Source organism: Phalacrocorax aristotelis, chromosome 5 (assembly GCF_949628215.1).
Source record: "Phalacrocorax aristotelis chromosome 5, bGulAri2.1, whole genome shotgun sequence".
Classification (NCBI taxonomy): Eukaryota; Metazoa; Chordata; class Aves; order Suliformes; family Phalacrocoracidae; genus Phalacrocorax; species Phalacrocorax aristotelis.
In genome coordinates, this window is record NC_134280.1 from 50574119 (window position 1) to 50591432 (window position 17314).

The following is a 17314-nucleotide window of genomic DNA, read 5'->3' on the forward strand; positions in this document are numbered from 1 at the left end:
CCCAGGAGACTGCAGTATTTTAATTAAATTGATGTAGCATAGGAAAAGAATCGTACAAGTACTGTGCACTCCATGCAAAATATATCATTTGGGATTTCAGTAACAAGTAGACAAAAGCTTTCTAGTAGCAGAGGGATCCCATTCTGCTTAGCATGATGCAGTGCAGCAGAGCTATTCAGAATTAATGCAGCTCTAGCAAGGAAGCTGCATGCTCCAAACTATGTTTCTGCCTTTCCTTAAAAGTGCTTTAAGAGAATTTACCAATCATCTGCAAACTGCCTGACTGTGAACACAGAAAAAAGAGCAGAAATTTTCCAGTTTGCCTCCTCCCTTCTCTGCCATATGCAACAAACCCTTCTATAGCAGTATAGTTCCTGGGGGCACGTTAGTTCACCTGTCTATTGATAACTGGCTTGATGTCAGGGTTTTCTTTCTTATTTTTGTTGTCACATAGATGAAATCCACTGTTAGAGCATTATCTGCTATTGATGGGGGCTGCATTCTGATTTAAAGGCAAAAACTCCAAATCTGTCATTTTGCTAGCCTGTGATCAGAATCTGGGGGAGATATTTGTAGGTGGACCATGGTGGACCACAGGACTGTAGTTTTAGGTCAGAAACACTTCAAAATCGGTTCCTTTTGCAGTTTTTTTCCCTAGAAGAGTATGTGGTCTCTAACTTTAGTCAGTGCCTAGGGGTAATGGCAACATCCCCTCTACTTAAGGCTTGTTTACCTTTCCTATGCTGCTGCACAGCTATTGTTAGTTTGCAGATAAGGCAAGTGTTACCATTTTAGCACAGTCTAAAAGAAAAGGATAGGAGGGAGCTATTAGATTCTCCACTGTGTCACTCTCTGCCTGGTGGCAGGGTTGTACTTCACACTGATCTCTCAGATGTGGTAATAAAACCAGTAAAGCTTTATTTTTACTGGTTATCAGCCAAAAGCAACAGCTAGGCTAAACCAGAAAATATCATCCGTCCTGCCTTTGCAGCACATGTGCTGAATCTTTGTGCCGATGCTCTGATACTTTTCTACATCTCTTCTGAGGAGACAAGGGGACACAGAGACCTTCATCCCACCCCAAACAACCTGGTCTACCTAATCCTGGCCACTGTCTAAGAACAGGCCTCCTGCCCTCTTCCCAGCCCCCTGACGTGCTCCCACCCTCTCAGTGTAAATCAGCAACACCTCCCTTGTCTCCTGTCGTGCTTTTGACAGGGTTGTTTTTATAGCTGCCTGTATCTGCCTCTAGCAGTGGCCACCTCTTCTTCCTCTGTGTGTGCATGATAGTCTTCTGTTTTTTCAAGGGGACCATGTCACAAACAAGTTGCCGAGTTTGAAATCAAGGAAGAGAAAGGATGTGTGTCCAGTAAGGGCCAGAACTGGGAAAATGCATGGACTGGTTCGCGTGAGGGCACTTCGCATCTTTCTGGAGTGCAGATGCTCTTTAATGAAATAACAGAGACTCTCTCACCCAACGTGTTGAGCAGTATACTGAACTTAGGTGGTTCTAATCTTTTTTCTTTGTGGCATGCTTTTAAAGGAAGAGACCCTGCTGCGAAGGTTACAAAGCAAAAGGAAGTCTGGCCCTCCTACTGGAAAAACGAGCATGCTCCTGGCATGCTGATGGTGCATGGCTTAGCTTTCCTTTCGTTTGTGTGAACTGTGCGGAAAATAATCAGGAGGTAAATCCTGTTCAGACAGCATGCAGAGTCACTTTGGATGGTGTTCATCTTCATTCTAGACATCTGCAAAGTAGATGTGTACACCCAAGCTGCCTGGTCTGGGTTCCTTTAATAGTCAAAGGAAATAAATTTGCACTTCTTTGAAGGATTTTCAGGGATAAGTGAACCTTGCCCTTGGTGCTGTTGACTGTACACAAGAACCTGGGCTCCTCCAATAAAATCTTGGAGATCCTGGGACCTGAGTTGTTCTACACTGGGATAGGAAGATGTTGAGCAGAGGAAGACCATAATGAACAATCTATTAAGAACAAGAAAGTCCTGTTAAGGTTGTGACTCTACCAAGTTTACACAAAGATGGATGTTTTTTGAATAGGGAAAAGAAAGTGGCACAGACCCCTGTAGACCTCAGTATGGAGGACAAAACATTGCAGACAGCAAGTCATCCATTCTGGGCTAGCTTGCTGGACTGTGTAGCCTTAGGACATTGATAGGGAGACCCTGTAGAGGTTGCCAGTAGGTGCAAATGATGGAAATAGGATTTTCTAGGAAGGCAGGTGGTGATTGAATAGCACTTCTATTTTTGTTTTTTGAGGTCACTCTATTTGTTTTGAAGTCGTTCTAATTCAGGGCTGGAAGGGAGCAGGAGTTGCTTTTTTGGCTACAAACTTGGTTTGAACTTTAACTGAGTGGCATCTTTCTCTGGCAGTTAGCCATGTAGCCACAAGAAAGGATTTTGAAGGGCAGTAAGAGGCAGCATTGGCAGTGTCCCTTGGGCTGCACTGACAGACTGGTCATGCACAAGTGCCAGAATGACTTGACCCAGACTGGGGCCATCACTGCTGAGCTTCCGCCTCCCACCTCCTTGTGATAACAGGACCACTGGGGCTGTGCCAGGGAATACCAACTGCCAGGCAGGTACAGGAACATTGGTGTCCTCTAAGGATGAATACACAAAGTCCTGAGCCAAACAGTGTAATGACAGGGAAAAGATGGCCCAGCTCTGTTCTCCTGTTGGCATTCTATGTGATTGTGTGTTTGTCTGTCAGGTCCTCGACAGCAGACCTCCAGGAGGGAAATGGTAAGTCACAAGACAAGAGGATAGCTGCACGCTTCAAAACATCTGTATGGGGAGCATCTTATCAAGATCCTGTGCACTCTGCCTGTCAGTGTGCTAAGCAAGTTATCCTTGAATTAAAACCTTTTTAGCAATAGCCTTGGCAGTCACAGCCTTGGCAGGCACAAGTGAAAGAAGGAAACCTCTCTGGCTTAAGTAGGCCTTTTCATCCATTCCCCAAGGAAAAGATTTCTTGTCTGCTAGCTCCTTGCTTGGCAGAAATGCTGGTTTCAAAGAGCCTTGCAAAACAACGTCTGGTGAAATCTACAATACAGGAGTAAGAAAACAGATTAACTACTTGTGCTTGAAAGAGCTTCTTCTTGTTTGAATGTTCTCTAAGACTGTCACCTAAGACAGTAGTCTTACAGATGTTGTCAGATGGAGTCAGAATTAAGTGGGATTTTTTTTTTCTGTTAATGTGGAGGCCTGTAATCACAATTACTTTTGGTTTACATGGTAATGAGCTAGAATTATTTCTTGTAGCAGAACCAATTGCTGAGATAGAGATATATTTTTTTTACTTTTCCATCTCAAGCATGCCCAGAAAGCACACATCTTAACTCTTATATGTTACTGTGTATTCTAAAGCTGTGAGAAAATCCTCTAAATACAATAATGGCTGCAGAGAGCAGCTCAAGGAACAGGGGTTTTCTGCATGTGCTATGGCATTGTAGTACAATATAGCAGCGTATAGTAGTAAAGGCGTCACTTGAAGAATATTTTGCGGGGCTAATTGGATGTCAGTAAAAGTTCTTCACTGAAGAACTGAAGGGGTAGTGAAGCCCTGGAACAAGCTCTCTGGGGAAGTGGTGATGGCAGCAAGCCTGTCAGTGTTCAAGAAGCATCTGGACAATGCTCTTAGATATGGTTTAATTTTAGGTCACCTTGTGTGCAGTCAGAAGTTGGACTCAATGATCCTCGTGGGTCCCTTCCAGCTCAGGATATTCTATGACTCTAATTACTCAGAATTCAGTGACTAGTTAGGTATTGGTTATTTACTTCCAAACTTTTATGATTTATGTCATGTCTCATGTGGTGTGATGCTCTAAGCTTTTATTCCAACTACTTCTCTTACAAATATTAGTAAGAAAACAGTGTTACTCTGGGAGCTAAGACAATGCATAGAATTATTTTCTGTGCCTTTAAAAAAGAAAAGCAATGAGCTAATCTAAGAGATAAAGGTATGCCAGGCTTCCCACATTTAAAAGGTTGAGCTCTTCTGATGTAAATGTACTTCTCTTAAATAGCTCAAAACAGGAATTCCATTTCTGTGATTAAAAGTTTTTCCTTAACAGTTTGTTTAGTGAATATAGCAATTACAGAGCCACTCTTAGAAGTGAAGATCCACAAGACTTGGAGATTTAGACCAGCTGGCTTGTGTTATTTGCAGTCCACTTATTCAGACTGGTTGGAATGGAGCATATGTGTGCTTTTCTCTAGTGGCTGGCTTAGGACTTGCTAAGACAGAACTGCCCAGGAGGCTTTGGGGAAACTCGTTTAGATCTGGAACTGTGAAATGTATCCAGAAGGATCTGTGTTTGTCCTACTCAGAAGAACAATTTGTATTCAAGGCTAAGAGAAGGAGGTATCTGTGTTGCAATAGAAGAGCAGATTGCTAGTGTACATGTGGCTCACAATACTTCTTGTTAGTGTAAACACAAACAGGATGGGGCACTCCTTTTCCCTTGAGCTTCCGCCAATTGATGAGAGAGACTCCTATTTTCCAAAGTGTGGAAGATAGCTTTTCAGTTTGTCATTGGATGTTTGTTTCCTTCACCTCAAATTCCTTCTTCTGGATTTTTTGGGTTGCAGTTGTTATAGCATCTATATGTCAGGAAAAAAACCTGTGTCCCCCCCTGCTCTCAGTGTCCCATATAGAAATAAATTCTTGTGTCTCACTCCCCTCTTCCCAGATATTCATCCATCTGGAGTGTAAATAACTGAATAACTTAAGTACACAATGTGATACCTCTGATTTTAAAGCCTCAAAAATAGTTCTGATATAAAGCATGTCAATATCAAAAATGAAGGGAAATGCTCTGTTCCCTTGAATTCAAAGTGAAGTGAGCACTTTGATGTGAATCTCAAATGAACATGAAGGGAGTGGTCCTCTCTAAAGCAGCCAGCACCTGCAACCTCTTAAACTGCAGTCATATCTCTCATGTGAATCAATATTTGAATAAATATTTACTTAGGACTTAGGCATGATTTATATGGGAGTCTTGGTATTGCAACAACTGCTGTGTTACTCAATCAGATTCCCAGATGACTGGTTAATACATAACAAGCCGCATTTGTAGATTCAGGTGGCACAAGTTATCATCAGAATGGAAAGGAGAAATTAGTGATATAATATTGTAATTAATTAATAAATCTGTTAAATACCTGTAATGCAGTACAATGTGCTCCGGTTAAAGAGGCAGTGGGTTTCGTTCTGGTTTTAGGGGTTTCTAACTGGATTAATTGCTTGGTGACCATTTTCTAGTCATCACGAGTAATTGTGTTATTCTTCTGTGTCAAAATGGAAACAAAGTAGGATTAAATTAGTTAATTACAAAATACTGCAGTAAAAATCTCCGCAGCTTTGAAGTTTAGGTATATCGCAAAAATCACTTTGGCTGTATATAAAGTTACCTCACCTCCTGGGCATTATCAGTGATTGTTTCTGAATGAAGGCCGTCTGGATGACATGGAGTGTTTCACAGAAAAATCCACTCCACTCATTTTATGTCAATATGGCAGTAAACAGATTATTGAAAGTCTAAAGACCTGTACAATATCTGGTTAGATATTGTTAGTCAAAGATGCTAGGGCAAAGGACTGACTTTGCAAATGGTATTTGATCTTTTGGAAGAGGTTGGTTTGTTTGTTTTTTCAAATAAAATAAATCAGCACAGGAAATTGAGAGTGATGTGTTTCCTCCTATAATTGGAAATGATGAGTTAAAACCCTTCGGACAGGCTAAGAAATCCTCAGTGTCTGTGTAAAACAGACAAGACCTATTGTTTTCTAGAAGGGGGTGTGTGGGTGTGTGTGTTTGTGTGTGTGTGTCAAAGAAGAACACAGCCAGCTCCCTGAAATGCTTTAACTTCTTTGCTCTGCTGATCCTCCTCTATTTACCCTTACTGCTCTTCAGCACGTGTATGCTTTAAGTCCAGTGACTACTTCTTTGGCAGGCGTTTCCCCATAAATAATCATATTGCTGTGTATTTGGAAACATTTTATAGCTTAATGACCTTTCTTTAACTTCAGGCTGCTAGTTGTTATCACTGGGAAGGAACAAATGTGCCTGAGTGAGGTGGGTAGCTGAAGCTATTGCCTGGAACATGTCTCTTGCCTCAGGCTCTACCAGCAGAGTCCCATTGCTGCCATTGCTGCAGGTTTGGCTCCCCAAAGACTCAGAAACTCCTGTCTGCCACCTCCTTACTCTGATTGTGCCCATGACAGAGGCTTAATGGCCCACGAGGAAATAACCAGCTAGAAACCATACTTGGCTTAAATGATAAACTCTGCCAGGGTGCCATAAAAACTATGCCAATTACTTAAGTACAATCAGTGCCCGAGTTGAAACTACAGTGTCTGGAATCCATATCTGGAATCCACCCTTTTACATCCTAACACAGGAAAAAACTGCAGCACAATTGAATAACCGGCAGTACTGGAACTGCAAGTTCCATCACAGATCAGTTATTTCACCTTGGTATTAGCCCATTGCAATGCATGCTTAGCATAGCAAATTGTTGCATAATGAGCAAAAGAGGAGGGAAAAAAAAGATATTTTAGAAGTCCAAGTTATTTTAAGATTAGTCTGTGATCTACCTCATTATTTGCATCAGTAATAGATTTTGAAATGTTTTAGAAATGTACGCCTGCTTTTATTTTACTACTGGCTGTTGTTCAAGCAACGTAGTGATGTGGGTGTGCTCTGGGGTCTTTTAATTTTATTGTGTTTAAATATAGAGCATTTACTATCATGTCAATGGAAGCTATATGAACATAAGAAGGAAGACTTATAATTGGCTTTGCTCCTGCTCTGTCCATGCAAGCATCCAGTGAGTGCGCTTGGGTTCTTCACAGCATACAGGCTCTGAGCATCTAACACAAGCAGTGACACTGCCTGATGCCTTGTTCTAGTGCATTACCAGCTTTATCTTACATGATTCTCTGCAACCTTTTATTACCGACAATTATTACAACCATGGTAATTAATTCCGCGGCTTTTTTTCCCCCTTTCCTTGTCACCACTTCATACTCCCCTCATGCTAGTCCACTTGCTGTCAGGGGAACATGCCCTAGCTTGTGCAGGTGATCTGCCTGCATTGCACACTTGAAACAGCTAGAGATGGCTCTAGCATGTTCTTCCTTAGAGTGGGTTTCTTTGGCTTCCAGCTATACGCTTCCACAGTGGAAGTCATAATGCAGTATTAGTCCAAGGCCTGGCCACAGCAGACATGTTGGAAATGATGCATTTAGCACAGTTTAGAACTTTCTGAGTGTTTTCAGTGATTATTGTGGTCACTTTTAACCCTAGGAAAAGTCACAAAAATGTGCTATCACCGAAAAGAGACTGGATTCAGTTTCTTTTTCCACTAGCATGCTGAAATCTGTCCCAGTGAGGCTGCAGTGGATGTGCAAGTGCGCCTACAGACCAGTGGCAGATCTGCTCTTGACAAGAGAGCAGCAGGGCTGCCAGGAGCAAGCCAGGAGACAACAAGGGGAAGCAAAGAGCCTGTTCTTCTGCAGCTTGGGTGCTGTGTCACAAAACAACAGTGGTGGCAACCCTCATGCAGGACATATGCCAGCAGGCAAAGCGAGCAAGCAAGGACCACCTGATGCATGAGGACCCCGCGGTGCTTTCCACCCACTCCTCCAGCCGGCAGAACCGAGCATGGCCCTGACCTGACAAGCTGCTTCTTGCCCAGAACTAATAAAACCAGAGAAGATTAAGAAGGAGGAGAGAGCTGATCCAGCGCAGGTAGAGAACTGGTTACTATAGCAACTGTTTTCTTCTTTGAGCATAGCTTGGGAGGACTCCCTTGTGAGGGGATTTCTGCGCAGTCCCCAGGCTGGGAGGGGAGGTTGCTTCAAGAATCTCATTTGACAAAGACTGTGGCTGCACTCTTGAACTCTGCTGGGGATCGGGGGAGCTGGGATAGGTTTGTAGAAGAGTTTGATGTTCGTCCAAAAGTAGAACAGATGTTGAAGTGCCTGAACTCAAGGGAGAGATTACTAAACTGGGACTGTATTAGAAGTGATACCTCATGGTGTATTGTTCTGTGGGTTGCAGCTGCGTCTGAAGCTGTTAATGTACCACAGTACCCCACACAACCAGGAGTTTCAAAGCTGGAGTTTTTAAAAGAAATAAGAGAATATTTAACTAATTCCTACTGGATTTTTAAATCTCTCTGAGGTCCTGAGAAAGTTCCACAGCTGTGTTTCTCCAATGAGATGAAATTGGTACAGAGTACAAAATTAAGTAACTTGTAATATAATAGAGGCTTGGTCAGTCTGACTCCAAGAAAAGTAATTCTCTGGGACTTGAGCCAAGTAATGTTATCTTAGCATACTGCTTGGAGTACCTGGCACTGTACAAGCTCTAGGTCTTTGTGGTTATCTTAGACCAACATAACAAATAAATGAGCATATTATCCTTTCGGTAGGGCTGCTTTCTGGCGTAACGCTTCCCTTGCGTTCACAGGAGACATATAAATACCATCTCAGTGCCTAGGGTAAATCCCTCATCTTTAGCCCTTGTTAACCCTGTGTGCTCTGGCAGGTATACTTCAGGGGCCAAAGCTGCACCTTAGTTTTTCACTGGTATTTTGTGCTAGCAGTTAAACAAACACAGAAGGAAAATAAAACAACCCATCATCATCTCAAATTTAGTCCTGAAATTCTCTTTCCTTTAGGGTCAAAGCACAGAAGACGTTGCAAATTCTCATGATAAGCGATGAGCAAAGGGGGCTTTGGGTGAGATACTCTGCTCCCCTATTCTCCCTAGGCTGCTTATTTTCTATTTTTCCATGCAGTATTGTTGCTGGAGACATGGATCTAGGAGAATGTTGTCTGCTGTGATCTCACTACCCTTCCTATCACTAGGAAGAGGAAGGTAGGACAGCTGTGCAGCCTCTCTCTTGCAGCTGCATCTTGCCTAAGTGACTTACACAACTTCGAACCTTCATAATTCCTGGCTTTCCAAGTAGCATTTTTTGGATGCAGGGAATAAGAAACAGCAACCTTAATAGTTGTTTAAAATTTGTCAAGGGTCTAACCAGATGTAGAACGAAGGAAAAATGAAAGCAGGCTCCCTGCTCCCAGTGCAACTTTAATGCGGAATTAGGCTAGGAGTATTTTGCTATCGCAAAATGCTCCCCTGTGAGCAGTACGCTGAGAAGGTGAGTCGAGAGGCTGAGGGACTCAAGGACAGCCCTGGACTCTCAGCCACACTTGCAATCACTGCACAGTTCCCACATCAAAATCTCTGGCCTCAGCCTAATTTCAGGAATGGGATTAAAAAACTCAACAGCAATCTGCTACTGGTCCACAAAGAATGTTTGTTGACAACTGCTATTAAGAAGTATGCAAGCTTTTCAGCTGAAATAAGTATCTGCATCCTCCTACAAAAGTGTCATTCTCTCTGTGCCATGTAGCAGATCCGCCTTAGCTGGCATTTGATCTTGCCATTAAAACCCACTGCTGCTTCGCATAATAGTGAGAAAGACTTGTGAAAGAAAATTAAGTGCTTTAGGAGTTGGAATTCTAGATGTAGCTCTTTTGTGAGCAATAAGCAATTTCTACTGCACCAATGCAATTGGGGTGAATAAAATAATGCATCCATCCCATTGCAACTCCCTTTGCTGCAGATATACAAGTATTCAGAAAACCAGGAAAAAAATATTCTAATAAGCTTTAGTAAATCACACAATAACAAATGGTTTTATACTGACATAGAAAAGAGACATATGCCCTCTCTTGATTGAACATGTGATTAAGACTGCATTCAGAACCAGTGAAAAATAGAAACTTCCATCAAGACTTGCTGAAGAGGTGTCTCCACCACTTCCAAGGAAGTAGCGGACTCACTGACCATTACATTCTGTTCAGCCATTTAAGTAATAGAGTACATGGTGATGGTATGGGGTAGAGGGAAAAGTAAACTACAGAGGAAAAAAAGTTGTTTTTTACTGTCTGATGGGAAGTTTTCCGTGGTGAGCAGTTTTGTCTCCCTACATACTGACAGCAGAGGTCATACAAATTCTCAAGCCTCTGCTCACCCCAGAAGAGGTGATCTCAGTCCAGATTGTACCTTGCTTGCAGCATAACTAGTCCCTATGTGTTTTGTCTGTGCCCTAACCCTACTTATCTTGCTGTTACTTCCTTCATAGGCTTTAAAGCCAGTTTATCTAGGGGATGCAGGCAGCTGAAGAATTATTCTCCTAATGGGTCTCATTTATTAGACACTAGAGTGGATTAACCTATTAGATGGAATCAGAAATTGAACATAGATACATGTCTGCCACCTACAAAAAAAAAAGTGTGCTAACACAGCTTGGTTGCTATGGTGTAAAATCTGACATCAGGAACATGAAGACGTTTACTTTTTTTCTGCCACTTAAAAGGCGGCTGGTTGATTGACTAATCCATTGGGCAGGATATTGCATTGTTACCTAACAAGGTGCTTCTAGTGCACAAGAAATGGAAAGAGGGGTCAGTTGCTGCTGAGAATATAATCAGGTTTCTCAAGCCTGAGTCCAGCATTTTAACTGTTCAGTCTTGGAGCATTTGAGCCCACATTTAAGTACTTAATTCCCTTCTTTGAGTTTTTTTTTTTCTGATGCCTTTTAGGTTTCAGTACATTCTGATGTTAGCAGAAGCCTTAGTTTTGTTGAATTTGACTATATGCGTTATCTAAGTCTAATCGATTCCTCCTTAGGAGCAGAAAAAAAATTCACATATACACGTAGAAGAAATAGGTTTGGGTTTTTTTACCCATTTTATTTGAACGTGGATCTAAAACTTACAAAAAGCACCATCTTAGTAGCTCTAGAATGCTCCATTTAAAATATACCGGATTAAGAAGTGCAGCATAAATTTCTCATACATTGCTCCTCCTGCACGCTTTGAGCCAAACCAGAAAAGTTCTTGGGTAAGAGCAGAACATAATTTCTTTTCGTGTTTAGTGAAACCCAGTACTTGTCTTCCCACGTACTCTACTGGGTTTTGCATCATGCCTTAAGACAACTCAACTTTGGCATTGCTGCCTAGGCTTTCAGTAAGACCAGGTTCATACCGCTGCTGCCACATGGCTTCCTGCCCATTCAAATCAACCACATTTGAAATGCACAGTGGTGGGATAACATGGCTGAAAGAACTATGACTCACAATTTAAAGATGGAAGTCATCTTAACCAGCAATGAGTTCCCTAGCCAACATTTACTTTCTGGGAATAATGAAAGAGAAATAATTTTGGCAAGGAACATACTGATATGCTTTTGTATTGACTAAACCTGCAAGCCCTTATGCTTACTCACCTTTATGTCTATCATGAGTTCTTCTACTGCTTTGTTCTTGCCTTTATTGCACTGTACATACTTCTATCCCCAGAAGATAGACCGTGTTTGTTGTAAAACACTCTGAACAGTTTTCAAGTGAATTATGTGCTTTTTGTAAACTTAGCAATCAGTCACAATGAGTTACTAACTACTAATAAAGTGTTAAAACAATAAATGATGTAATGAGCAGAACAAATGTCTAAAGGAAATATGTGTATGGGCTTCGTATGGATCCAGGATACTTATCAAAACGGAAGTCATTACGGGACTGAAACCCAAGCTAGACTAACACTACAAAAGGGTATGTTGTAATCAAAAGTATATAAAACAAATAGAGAAGATAATTTTCCTATCTCCTTCTAAATTCTCTGAGGCTTTGAAAGAGAGCATTTGAGGTTTTGAACCAAAGCTTATGATTTGGTATGAACAAACATCAGTGAAGTGGCCAGTATCAACAAGTTGGAATTTTCTTTTCTGGTAAAAGCAAATAGAATTCTCTCTACCCACGGAAAAACAAATAATTTCTTCCTCTGACTTTTCTGCCTTCTCTTTCTACCCTGACAGCAATCAGGGGGAAAAAATCAATCAAATAACTCTAATCAGGAAAAAAAAAAAAGTCCTGCTGCTCTTGCTATGACGAAGTGTGAAGCTCGAGCACTTGAGAACAGAAAGGCCAGTTTGAAAGGCAATTTTTCCTGTTCTTTTCACCACCTCTTCCCACATGTAAAGACATCATCAGCATTTGTTGCAGAATGAGCTTTCCATCTGCAGAACTGTTTTTGGTATTTAGCTATTCAACATCAGTGACATTGTCAGGCACTTCAGCAGGGACTGTCAAAAGAAAGGGCTTCTCCGCAGCCCTGCGTTGCCATCTCAGCTCAGATTAAGGTGTTTTATAAAAACTTGAAGAGTTTTGGTTGCACTGAACCTGCTTGGCCAGCACAAAGCAGTTCTGAAGCCACTTCTGGAGCTTTCCTGCTGCTTCACAGAAAATCCCTGGGCTCTTTGCGAGGCTTCCAGCACCAGAGTGCAGACAAAACGAGGGAGCAGCCCATGCAGTGGAACAGTTTGGGGAGGCATGAGGGAAGGAGTGTATAAGGAAGTCCCTCACAACCCAGCAATCCCCCGCTTTAACAATGATTACCACAATAATGGCAACTGTTATTAAAAGAGCCCACAAGCTTCTCTTATATACAGTAAGACTATCAAGGGAGAACAGCCAAAGGAGGAAAAACTCAGGAAGTGCAAAGGTAGTCCAAAGCTTAGAGGTGATTTGTTCCTTTACTGCTTATTTATGACGAGGCAATATAACATATTAGGCAATGTTCTCACCCCTCCCCGGCAGCAGGAGGGCCATGAAAGCTGCGGCTCTTTCCAGCTGGCTGCGACATCACTGCTCCGACACTCTTCACTCACTGCAAAGGACTAGGGCGCAGGTGCTGACATTTCCCGTAACGGGAGAACATCTTTCCACCGCCAAAACTAACAAAGAAACTCAACTTTGAAGCACTGCATGTGGAAAATATTTTTCTTCTCGTAGCTTACCTTTCTGTTTGAGTTTCTCCTGAGCCAGGAGAGACCAGTTTACCACATAGGCATGAATCAGCCCTCGCACATGATAACTAAGTAACTGAGTAACTTTCCGTAAGAAGCAGAGTTTAAATATATTGTTGATTGCTGCAATACACTTTGTACAGCACAGAGATTTCCCGCATGTTTTCATAGCCAAGTCACGGGAGTGAATGACACCGGCGCGTTAGGAAGTCTTGGCACGGCCAGCCCTGAGGCAGCACCGCCTCAGTTAAACACCGTATAACCGAAGGCAGAAGGCAGGCAGCTCCACCGCGCAGCCCACCGCGGGGTGACTGGCGCCCTGCCCCAGCCGGCTCCCTCCCTCTGTCCTCACCGCTCACCTCCGGCTCAGCCTCCCCACCCCGGTCGAGCCCCCGCTGCGGCCCGAACCTTCCCCCGTTCAATTATCCTCATGTTTCAGCGGCGGCCGCCGGGGGTCGGGAGAGAGCGGGGAGGTGGACACCGAGCCCTCAGCGGCAGGCACAGAGGGGCGCGGGCGCGCGACTGAGCTCGGCGGGAAGGGGAAGCGGGGACCAAACGGGCCGGGTCGGGCCGGGCCGGGCGGCCGCGCCGCCACCGGTGTCATGACCAACGGTACTCCGATCCCACCCCGGGCCCTGCGCGCGCGCGCCCGCTCGGTTACCACGACGACCGGGGAACCGGCCAATCGGCGCCCCCCGTCCCCGCCCCTCGTGCACAGGCGCTCTGGCCGCTTGGGAAAAGGCACGCGCGCGCGCTCGCAAGTCTTCCCCCCCACCTCCCTGGGCTGGAGCCGGAAGCCAGGAGCCAATCAGGACAGAGAGACGAAGCGTGAGGTGAGCGGGCCCGCGTGCTGAGCCGCCTATAAAAACGGGGGCCGGGGGCGAGCGCGCGGCTCACTCGCCGCCGGCACTTAGGGTGAGAGGAGGTACACGAGGTGGGAGAACGAAAGCGCACGAGCTGCAGCGCCTACTCTTGGCCTCAACGGCCGCCGCCGATCGCCCCCTCGCCCGCCCGCCTCGCGCCATGAAGACCAAGTTTTGTAACGGCGAAACCGACCCTTCCCCGCTCGGGCTCATCCTCGGCTGTAGCTCCGGCGGGGGCGGCGTCGTCCTCCCCGCCGCGGGGCAGCCACCCTCACCGCTGGCTCATGCCGACCCTGAGGGGAAAGACCTGGTGGCGGCGGGTAGGGGCGGGGGTGCCGCCATCCCGCCTTCCGCACTGCCGCCGCCGCCGCCTGAGGAGGAGGAGGCGCCGATCGACCTCCGAACGCGGCGCAAAGCGTATCTGTGGTGTAAGGAGTTCCTGCCGGGGGCCTGGCGGGGGCTGCAGGAGGAGCAGCTACGCATCAACCCCATCAGGTCAGCGCTGAGGGGGGCGGGCGGCGCCGGGGGAGGGGCCGGCTGGGAGGCCGAGCCGCTTCCTGAGGCGGGAGGTGTGGGAGGGGAGGGTCCCCCTGCCCCACTTCTTTTATTTAAAAAACATTAATTCGAAATTTGCTTTTCTGGGCGGAGGGGAGCAGGGACGCTGCCGCAATCGATGCCCCCGGGGTGGGGGGCGGGGCGGGGCGGCAGCGCCTCGGCCCTGGGCCGGGTGAGGGGCCCGGACCTTGAGGGCGAAAGTGCGATGGAGCTGGTAGAAACGGCTGTACCGCGCACGGAACTCCCTCCTGAGGGGGAAAAAGAGTGCCTTTATTGGCGTGGCAGTGGCCGTTCTGAAATTCAGGAGTTAGCAGGTAAATGCGGTGTATCGATGATTGAATCATCTTTCAGCACATATAGTAACAAGTACTTCTGACTCAGCATGTTGGCAGCAGAAATACATAAATTGTGGATGTTCTAGAAGCCATATGTAGCGTGTTTGAGACGCTTGCCTTCTTTCTGGAATTAAATAGTCTGTTTTTTTTCTATCAGTCCCGTATGCTAGTTAAACTGGTGTTAGTTCAGAGTTTCATTTTTACAGGCTTGTCATCTGTTGTCTCAGTGCTTGATCATTCTACCTGATCAAGCATAGAGTCACATACAGTGTCAAAGAATATGGTTGTCATCATCCCCCCTCAAGTCCTGAGTTTGCTTTCCTACTGTTTCTACTTTTGTTGATACACAGATATGTGCAAATCTACCTCCAGTTAGGTAAGGGAGTGTAAACTGTTGACAAAGCTCTGATATATAAAAATATAATCAAAACCTGTTATGCTAATTTCTAAATGTATTTTAAAAGCCTTATTGAAAATAAGCAAAACTTTGAAAACCAGTGCAGATAATATCTCTATTTTTTAAATCACTTCTTCTCACTTGATGCAATCATAATAAGTTTATGAAGGGAGAAATTTTTTATAAGACTGATACTGTTCCTAGACAGTAGACTAGTCCGGTAATACATCTGCAATCCGACTTGCTTAATTCTGTTTTCTTCCATATGAGTGTGTACTCCTGACTCTGGTACTTACTTTCTAAAGCCTTAAGTTTTAGCACAGTTATTCCTGCATTTCTTGGAAACGTCCCCTCTGAGACACCACTTCAGAATGGCTTGATGGGATTGGGGGGAAGAGGGGATGGGCTGAAACTTAAGAATGCATAAACCCATGCTAATTGGCAGTTGCATTTATTTCGGCAGAAGTCTTTTCACCTCTCTTATCTGCGGAGAATGCAGCATCATATTGGTTTGCTGATTCTAGTTTCACAAAAGTCAAGCGCTCAGTGTGCACTCTACGATGCGTCTTTCAGTATTGCAATTTTGACTGCATTAGTGCAAATCATGTTCCTGAACAGCCGTGAGGTACTTGGTACCATGGGATGAAGGGGTCCAGTCCTTACTGCTTGAGGGCAAAGCAATAGATTTGCATCTAATCAGGATGCAAGTATATAAACACATCTAGCTGCCATGGCTGTGGTTTGGGGGAAGCTATGGGAAGGTTTGAAAATAGGTGACCCTTTTGGAAAGGCTTACCGTTAAGTAATTTGTAGTAGTAGAGTAACTGGTAGCTTTATCTGTATGAGTGATATATGCCCTTTTGACCCTTAAACAAGGTGCTGAGTCTATTGACTTTTCAGGAGAACAACAACCTTTTATTACACTCCCATATGGATTTCCTTGATTAGAGGTAACTTTTGAAGTCTTAAATGAACTATAGTGAAACTTCTGTTTAATGGAGTTCAGGAAGACACTCCTACTTGTCTGTAGAGGCATAAAAAAGAAGAGTTTCTGGGGTTTTTGCACTGAATGCAGGCTGAGCACATGCTTTAGTAACATAACTGTTTGTACAGGATTTTGAGCTCTAGTCTGCTATTTTTTGTAAAGTGGGTTTCAATGTGTTTAGTTCTTCTATTTAAGTATTGGTATTTTCACCAAAGTCTACATCAGAGGCTTAGAAAAGGTGGCAAATGTTTTTTTTAAACTGTCTAGCACAGTTTAAATGAAGCCAGAAATGTAGGTCGTACAAATAACCAGTGTTCTGATTGCATCCAAATAGTCTGGCTTTGCTCTTCATTTGATATCCTTTCCATCTGTCTGATTTTTCTACCTGTTCACCTTCATGGTTCAAAGTTGCTTCATTTCTTTTGTCTCTAAACATCCTTTTTTGGATGCCTGCCAAGCCACCTGGTTCTCTTCTGTCTTCTTTCTTGAGCATATTGTGCAGCTGCTGTTTTACCCTATCTTTGTGAGATTTATTCCTTCTCATTGACTTTACACGTGTAGGCCAGCCATTGTTCTCTGTATCATCATCCAGTAAATACGTACAGGTCATCTACTTCTTGGTAGCCTTTTTCTCCAGAAAGTCTTCACTGCTTTCCCACTGTGTTGTAAGAGAACCCAGAAAAATATTTGATAAAATGTTAAGGAGTGTCAGGTGTGGACTAAGAACTGCATATTAGCAACTGCATTTTGGATCTGCCATGGATTTCTGGAATCAAAGCTTACTGCAAGGTAATGTTAAATACTTGTTTTGGGTGTTACAAAAAACTGCATTACTTTGTGAAGGAAATTGCAACATAACAGAGGTACTACTATTTAAATTCTAGAGCTACCACAGTAAGTTATGTAGCATGCTGCAATTAAATTACTTACTACTTAAATTTGTGCTCCTTCATCCCTTTACTGCTAGCTACTGCATTTGGATTGTATCTGGTTTTGAGAGTTCTTTCTTTAATGGTGAGACAGACAAGTTTTTTCATTAGAGCTGATTTGCATTTCTGTTTTGCAAGTAAAGCAGAAGTTTCAGTACTTTTTCCTTTTATAGTAGAGGAAGTAATAATAGGGAAAATCCATTGCAGAAGGGGAATTTGAAAACTTCGTAATGAACATACTAATAATGAAGAGGATGCAGAAAGACAATGTAGTAAAGAAAATGTGGGTTGAGTAGATTTACAGTTCTTAGTGGTCTACTAGAAATCAAGAAACTTAGCTCTTTT

General features: G+C 43.8%; 1 protein-coding gene and 1 long non-coding RNA gene across 5 annotated transcripts in view; one reads left to right on the top strand and one right to left on the bottom strand.

Moving 5' to 3' along the window:
- On the bottom strand, positions 1-13816 carry LOC142057762 (uncharacterized). 2 transcript variants are annotated; one of them, XR_012660738.1, is made up of 4 exons: positions 12897-13816; positions 12684-12817; positions 5185-5310; positions 1-3063 (listed from the first exon to the last, which is right to left on the bottom strand). It is a non-coding gene; the product is annotated as an uncharacterized LOC142057762 (long non-coding RNA). The 2 variants fall into 2 exon arrangements; XR_012660737.1 differs by having other exon boundaries at positions 12684-13816.
- The window catches only part of CHKA (choline kinase alpha), a 23003-nt gene continuing 19477 nt past the window's right edge, over positions 13789-17314 (top strand). The window contains exon 1 of one of the 3 annotated variants that reach the window (XM_075094430.1): positions 13789-14263. In XM_075094430.1, coding sequence (XP_074950531.1) covers positions 13929-14263 — 335 coding nt within the window. In that variant the 5' untranslated portion in view covers positions 13789-13928. Of the gene's footprint in view, positions 14264-14408; positions 14638-17314 lie in introns of those variants that run through there. The other 2 variants (XM_075094428.1, XM_075094431.1) reach the window with 2 other exon arrangements.